The sequence below is a fragment of the Onthophagus taurus genome, chromosome 11 (genome assembly GCF_036711975.1).
Source record: "Onthophagus taurus isolate NC chromosome 11, IU_Otau_3.0, whole genome shotgun sequence".
Taxonomy (NCBI): Eukaryota; Metazoa; Arthropoda; class Insecta; order Coleoptera; family Scarabaeidae; genus Onthophagus; species Onthophagus taurus.
The window spans coordinates 20,403,685-20,410,657 of NC_091976.1; the positions used below are offsets into that span (position 1 = coordinate 20,403,685).

A 6,973-nucleotide genomic window follows, 5' to 3' on the forward strand; every position below is an offset into this window, starting at 1 on the left:
TAGCTGTCAACCCTCTTCATCTCATTATCGCCAATGTTGATGTTAGAGCTGGGAACAAGATTTGTCATAAATTTTGATTTCTCTTCGCTGATATTTAGCCCGACTCTTGCACACACCTCCTTTAAGTCGGTCAGCATTAGTTTAATCTTTCCAATGTTATCCGAAATAAGAACTACATCGTCCGCATAGCGCGTAACTACATGCGTTTTTGGGTCCAATTCAATTGTTTAAATGCACTCTCCAGGACTGTGATGAACAATTTGGGTTCTACTCTCTGGTACTTCTACTCTCTTCAGTACTTTCATGCAATTTTACCGTCATTGTAGCATTCTTGTAGATGTTATAAATAAGTTTGGTATATCGATAATCGACTCTGCATTCTTGAAGTGCTTGCAAAACTGCCATCAACTCAATTTAAATTAAATTTTATAAATACCTCTAAATACCCATCTTGGGTAAATACCCCCAGGTATATATCCAGGAAATTTACCCTTGAAAATAAATACCCGGGTATTTAACAACACTGGTTATAGCTTAATAAAAATATACAACAATCTAGCGCTGAATAACAAATAAAACTAGACTAACCCTAGAACTAATACTAGACTTAGAACTGGAAACATTAAGTTTAGCCGTACTTCTCTTAAGATGACTGATAGGTGGTAGTTAGCGCTAGTTAGGATAAAATATCACTATGTTGCATATTTTCATTGAACTAAAACTAGAACTAACACTAGACCTAGAACTAGAATCATTCGGGTTTAGCCGTCTTGAAAGACTTGCGGCTAAATCCGAATGTTTCTAGTTCTTGGTCTAGTGTTGGTTCTAGTTTTGCACTATCACTAGAACTAACACAAGACCTAGAACTAGAATCATTCGGGTTTAGCCGTCTTGAAAGACGTGTGGCTAAATCCGAATGTTTCTAGTTCTAGGTCGATTGTTACTTCAAGTTTTAATTATTACCCAGCGTTAGATTGTGGTATATTTTTATTGAACGAAAAGTAGAACTAACACTAGATCTAGAACCAGAAACATTCGGATTTAGCAGAGCGTCTCTTAAGACGGAAACTCAGAAATATCATAAGGATGTCATCTTTTCCAAGCAAAACTTTTCTTATGCAAAACTACCCAATGCTTGTACTATTAAGCTATGTTGCATTTTATGTGGAACAGTGCAAGTGTATAGTAGTTTCGTAACTATGGTTACTGCATTCATATATTGTGATTTATATGAAATTTCCAGTATTTGTCAACAATAAAATATGTCTAATCAAAAAAATAACAAAAATTTAAAAGTAGGTTCAAGTCCGATGATGACTGTAAATGAAATTAAAGAAACGTGGAAAAATACATTTTCAGACTGGAATAGAATATTAGAAGTGATGAAAACGGGTTTAACAAAAGCAAGTAAAAATTTAGCAAGGGTTGGGGAAGCTGTGAAAAAGCATTCAAAAAAGAATTGTACATCAAATAAGTCCTTAGAAGAATTAAAAAATAATAAAACGGACGAGGAATCTTTTGGGTCAACAATTTCTAATAAATAATTTAAAATGTTTATTATTTAACAATGACAAATAATAAAAATAGCCATAAAAAGTATAGAGTAAGTTTAAAAAAAATAATTTACTATAGAAATATTAATTAAGTAAAGCGTTTTATTTTTTGGATTGTTTTGGCGATTTATTAGTTTGATTAAGTACACGTGATCTTTCTCGTTGATGCATTGAAACGTTATAAAGTTCAAGATCACCTGTGATGTAGACATACATTATTTTGTCGACGGGACGTTTAATCCGAAATTCTGCAATCATTTTTCCCTGTGACCATATCGTAAATGCATCGTAATCGTTACGAATTTGGACTAAAAAATCGTTTCCAGCTAAAAATGGACAAACCGGCGCCCTTTCCTCTGCTCCCCAATTTCCATCGTACCAAGCGTTTCTAACGAATACATCAGAACCATTCATGGCATCTTTAAAAAACATTTATTATTAAAAATTATTAATGAAACAAATTAATCTTACTAAATCTTGGGTTTAAATGCAATGGGATATTTGGATGTGGCCAAATATACGGAGATTCTTGTAAATTAATAAAGAAAGTTTGTGGGAGCAATTTTAGTCTTCCAGCAACATCTAACTCCCAACCGACACCAAAAGGCTGAGGTAATTTTCCTACAAATGGCAGTCTCTAAATAATCATTTAGTAGAACTTTACACCCTCCCAATTACTTACCAGGTTATCTTTGGTTTCATCCCCTATCTTAATATCAATAGGTGTAACATTATCGGGATAAGTCTTGAACGTTTTGGTTTTAACATCCTTTACCTCAACCAATCCTCGGACTTCCAAAGCAACAATAGAACCCAACGGCATACGGTACGTAAAGGCACACCAATCTTCACCATCTATCGATACCCTAAATTCGCGTTCCGTGGCGAAAAAGTCTACTTTAAAACTTTTATCTTTTTGAAACATAAAAGGCATGTTGCTGCTTGTTTCTTCTTCACCCCAATATCCTCTTATACGACAATTTCTGACTATGTATCTTTGTTCCATGCGAGGATTGAAATGAAAAGCTATATCTGAATTCGGTTGTTTGTTGCAGATTAAATTTATTGAAAATCTAACAAAAAAAATTTTAAAATTTTTAGTCTATAAAAAAAAAAGCATTTACCTTTTGCATTTTTTTAGTACTGTTCCTTCTATTGTTATTAAAGATCCAATGGTGAGTTGAGTCAAATCATACAACGTCAAATTTAATGAAGCCTGCGGAGGAGACGGTTTAACAGAAGTAAGTTTACTCTTTTTTTGTACTTTAGGATGATCATTTAACATTTTAATTAAGTGTTTATTGCTTCAAACATCGTATTAGGTAATTATAAGGGAATAAGCGATTGCGTAGCTATAAAATAATACTTTAGTAATTTCATATGGAGAAAGTTTTTGAAATGGTAATTTTTTTATATTGAATTTGTTTTTGAGTTGCAAGAATGAACGACATTATGACAAAACACCTAAATTATTGACTATTCTTTTGACATTAAACGTCATTTGGTAACTATTCCACAATAACACGGAAATTTTGCGTTTTAAAACTTTTTTGGCAAAATGTGTATTTTACATGACATCATTGTTGTCGAAGAAGAAATCAAATTTTTCAGTAAGTCATAAATTTGTACCAAAACAAGAATAAATAGTGATGCTGAATCAAGTGAAATTGATTCTTGGCCCTATCAAATGATGAGAGGGTTTTTGATGCATATTGCAATGGCAAAGAATGCTAGAATATTGATTTTTGACGAGATGACTATTTGCGTGGTTGGAATAAAATTGGATTTGGAACGGTTTGCCACGTTTGAGAATTGTCATCGCTGCTCTATTGAGGTAGCTAAAGATACTCACAATAAGTATTCATTTCTGCCGCGCAAAAAATCGCGCGGGAATCTAGGAAATCTTCACTTTCTTGGTCGTTTAGTGACTGATTAACCAATGTTATTGACTTATATAATAATAATATACGACTAATGGTCAAACCAGGAAAATTTTAAGTGTACATAAGATGTTCAACATGTGATAAAATAACTAACGTTGTGGTGTTATATTTAAAGTTGATAGATTACGGTAGCTGTACTACCCTTGGTAGATATTGTAGCCTGCTATTGCTTTTCTGACGTTAATAACCTGACTTTGAATGTTCCTGAATTGAGTGTTATGCTAGTAGAGCATGAAAATCTCTCATTGATAGTGGTTCTTCATATTCATTGTTCGCAGCAACTTTAGACATGGTAATTTTGGTAGTCTGTACAATGATTTCTTATAATTTGTCGTTTCTGAAAGACGTATCTAATGCTTTTAATGCTCACAATGGATTTATACTAGATTTGACTACTATGACAAGAATTTGAAAGACTGCCAAAGATTATCAAGTCTAAAGTAAAGGCTGATTATCAGATGTTGTACTCAGGAACTTTGAAACTTTGTGTTATTTTTGCTAAGGTTCCAAATTATGAAAACATTACGACATTATTCGTATGTTTATGCCTAAATAATTTGGTCAGTTAACTCTTGGGCCTCTAAACTGTGATGAATTTGATGAAATTTCCAAAGCATCTTTCTGGCTAAGTTTCTAGAGGGATGTTATTTATAGTTATTCTTCGAAGACACATCGAAAACACATCAATACATTTTTTTCCAAAGTTGAGCGGAGTTAATTTTTGCCTTGCTTTATCTCTCATTACCTCATGTCTTTGCGATGACTGTAATTCTGCCTCAAGACTCTAAACCGACGTTTACTTCTACTTTAACTAGTACTTTAATCATAAAGAACTTAGTACATCTGCAGTTTGCTTCTCATATTTAGGCATACATAGCTGATTTGAAAATTTATTGCAGAGTTGATACTAAGTCTAAAATGTGTTAAATGCTAAAAATTAAAGCAAGACTTGAAAGATGCAAAATGTTATTGTGGAATAAAACCGAGTTAAATCATGATTAATAATGTTCATAGAAGTGTTCAAACAATTATGCAAATAAATTTACTGCGAAAAATAAGGTAAAACAAACTTTTTGATTAAAAAGAAATGATAAAAATTAAAGTAAATATTTTCCAAGAATACCTTGATTTATAATTTTATTATAAAATAATGAAAAAATGTTATTTTTTTAAATAAAAAGATTAGATAACTTTTGACCTATAAAATAAACGCTTTTTGCTAGTTTTTTTATTGATTCATTTTAAATCCCAGCCCAAGGTAATAGTTCAATAAAATAAACAATACTCCAGCTAAAATAAAATGACTATTTTTATGACATTAAACGTCATTTGGTAACTATTCCACAATAACACGGAAATTTTGCGTTTTAAACTTTTTTGGCAAAACGTGTATTTTTCATGACATCATTTTTGTCGAAGAAGAAATCAAATTTTTCAACAAGTCATAAATTTGTACCAAAACAAGAATAAATAGTGATGGTGAATCAAGTAAAATTGATTCATGGCCCTATCAAATGATGAGAGGGGTTTTCGTGCATACCATTGCAATGGCAAAGAATGCTAGAATATTGATTTTTGAATTGGAGTTGGAACGGTCTGCCGCGTTTGCCTGCTATTGCTTTTCTGACGTTAATTACCCGACTTTGAATGTTCCTGAATTGAGTGTTATGCTGGTAGAGCATGAAGAGCTCTCAATGATAGCAATTTTTCTTATTCATTGTTCGTAGCAACTTTAGACATGGTAATTTTGATACTCTGTACAATGAATTCTTATAATTTGTCGTTTCTGAAAGACGTATCTAATGCTTTTAATGCTCAAAATGGATTTATACTAGATTTGATTACAATGACAAGAATTTGAAAGACTGCAAAAGATTATCAAGTTTAAAACAAAGGCTGCTTATCAGATATTGCACTCAGGAACTTTGAAACTTTGTGTTATTTTTGCTAAGGTTCCAAGATTATGAAAACATTCCGACATTATTTATATGTTTATGCCTAAATATTTTGGTCAGTTAACTCTTGGACCTCTAGACTATGATGAATCTGATGAAATTTCCAAAGCATCTTTCTGGCTAAGTTTATGGAATGATGCTATTTATAGTTATTCTTTGAAAACACAATACATTTTTTTTTCGAACTTGAGCGGGGTTAATTTTTTAATTTTTAATTTTTCCTCATGTCTTTGCGATCAGTGTAATTTTGCCTCAAGGCTCTAAACCAACGTTTACTTCTGCTTTAACTAGTACTTTAACCATAAAGAACTTGGTAAGGACCACCAATAAGGACTTGAACAAGACTTGAAAGATGCAAAATGTTACTGTGGAATAGAACCGAGTTAAATCATGATTAATAATGTTCATAGAAGTGTTCAAATAATTATGCAAATAAATTTACTGCGAAAAATAAGGTAAAACAAACTTTTTGATTAAAAAGAAATGATAAAAATTAAAGTAAATATTTTCCAAGAATTTCATGATTTATAATTTTATTATTAAATAATGAAAAAATGTTATTTTTTTAAATAAAAAGATTAGATAACTTTTGACCTATAAAATAAACGCTTTTTTTAGTTTTTTTATTTATTCATTTTAAATCCCAGCCCAAGGTAAAACAATGACTCATTTCCGAACTATAAAATCAACGTAAAACAAAACATCGATAATAAATCGCGACTAAAAATATTTAACATTAACAGAAACCTGTTCTTTATCATATTTATAAACCAACAATTTTGATTTAATTATTTTTAGCTTACATCTCCAAGGTCTTCAGAACTCATTTGATTAGAGTTCTCCTCCTTTAACCTTTGGTGTTGTTTCGTTTTCTTACTAAAACACGAACAACAACAACAACAAAAACATTGACGTGGATTCTCGTCGACCGCCTCCTCATCCATTCTCTATCGTACTAAAACTTTCACATTGAACGCCCAACAACGTTTATAAATACAACCTGTTCATTACGAATACAACTCACGAATACGGGTCATATACATAAATATACTTTATAATCATTATCGAAAAAAATATTTACAAAGATTGCGCAGTGTATCACGTGGATTATTTTGTGTAGAATTTTTAGGTTATATGTTTAAGCTGGAATTAGGGGATGATCGATAAAAATATAAAAAGCCTTTTAGGTCCTAGTAAATAGAAAATGATTTAAAAATGAATTAAAAAAAAAATAAAATTATTACCTCACCATCATCACTTTCAACCGGTTTCTTTGCAAACATCTCAAATACTACTGGATTATCCACTCTATGTAATAAATATCTGGTAATGTTCCAGCTAAAATAAAATCAATACCATACCGTTATCTAGGAACAAAACGGTATTTTATGAGTTTCACCATAGGAGTTATGTACAGGATAAAACGATTTACAAGGTTGGATTATTAATGGAAAGATAAGGTAAACCAATAAACCAACAAACGTGACAAACGGTAAATCGCATATTTATTGAAAACGTACAT

The 6,973-nt window shown here is 31.4% G+C and overlaps 1 protein-coding gene across 3 annotated transcripts; it reads right to left on the reverse strand.

Annotated features, from left to right (window-relative positions):
* Window positions 1-1,541: 1,541 nt before the first annotated feature.
* LOC111424261 (galectin-6-like) lies at window positions 1,542-6,864 on the reverse strand. 3 transcript variants are annotated; one of them, XM_023057751.2, is made up of 6 exons: window positions 6,701-6,864; window positions 6,255-6,641; window positions 2,678-2,769; window positions 2,236-2,626; window positions 2,025-2,190; window positions 1,542-1,972 (listed from the first exon to the last, which is right to left on the reverse strand). In XM_023057751.2, the coding sequence occupies exons 2-6, from the start codon at window positions 6,393-6,395 to the stop codon at window positions 1,656-1,658; spliced, it is 1,107 nt and encodes a 368-aa protein (XP_022913519.1). In that variant the 5' UTR covers window positions 6,396-6,641; window positions 6,701-6,864; the 3' UTR covers window positions 1,542-1,655. The 3 variants fall into 3 exon arrangements, with proteins under 3 accessions (XP_022913519.1, XP_022913521.1, XP_022913520.1); XM_023057753.2 differs by lacking the exon at window positions 6,255-6,641 and having other exon boundaries at window positions 6,696-6,833; XM_023057752.2 differs by lacking the exon at window positions 6,701-6,864 and having other exon boundaries at window positions 2,678-2,905; window positions 6,255-6,408.
* Between the last annotated feature and the right edge of the window lie 109 nt (window positions 6,865-6,973).

Excerpts from the sequence above, each read along its gene's own strand:
- LOC111424261 (XM_023057751.2), bottom strand. The coding sequence starts at position 6,395 with ATGGATGAGGAGGCGGTCGACGAGAATCCACGTCAATGTTTTTGTTGT. Across the intron at positions 2,627-2,677 it reads GTACTAAAAAAATGCAAAAG|ATTTTCAATAAATTTAATCT; the intron begins GTAAATGCTTTT and ends TTTTTTTGTTAG. Across the intron at positions 2,191-2,235 it reads ATGAAACCAAAGATAACCTG|AGACTGCCATTTGTAGGAAA; the intron begins GTAAGTAATTGG and ends ATGATTATTTAG.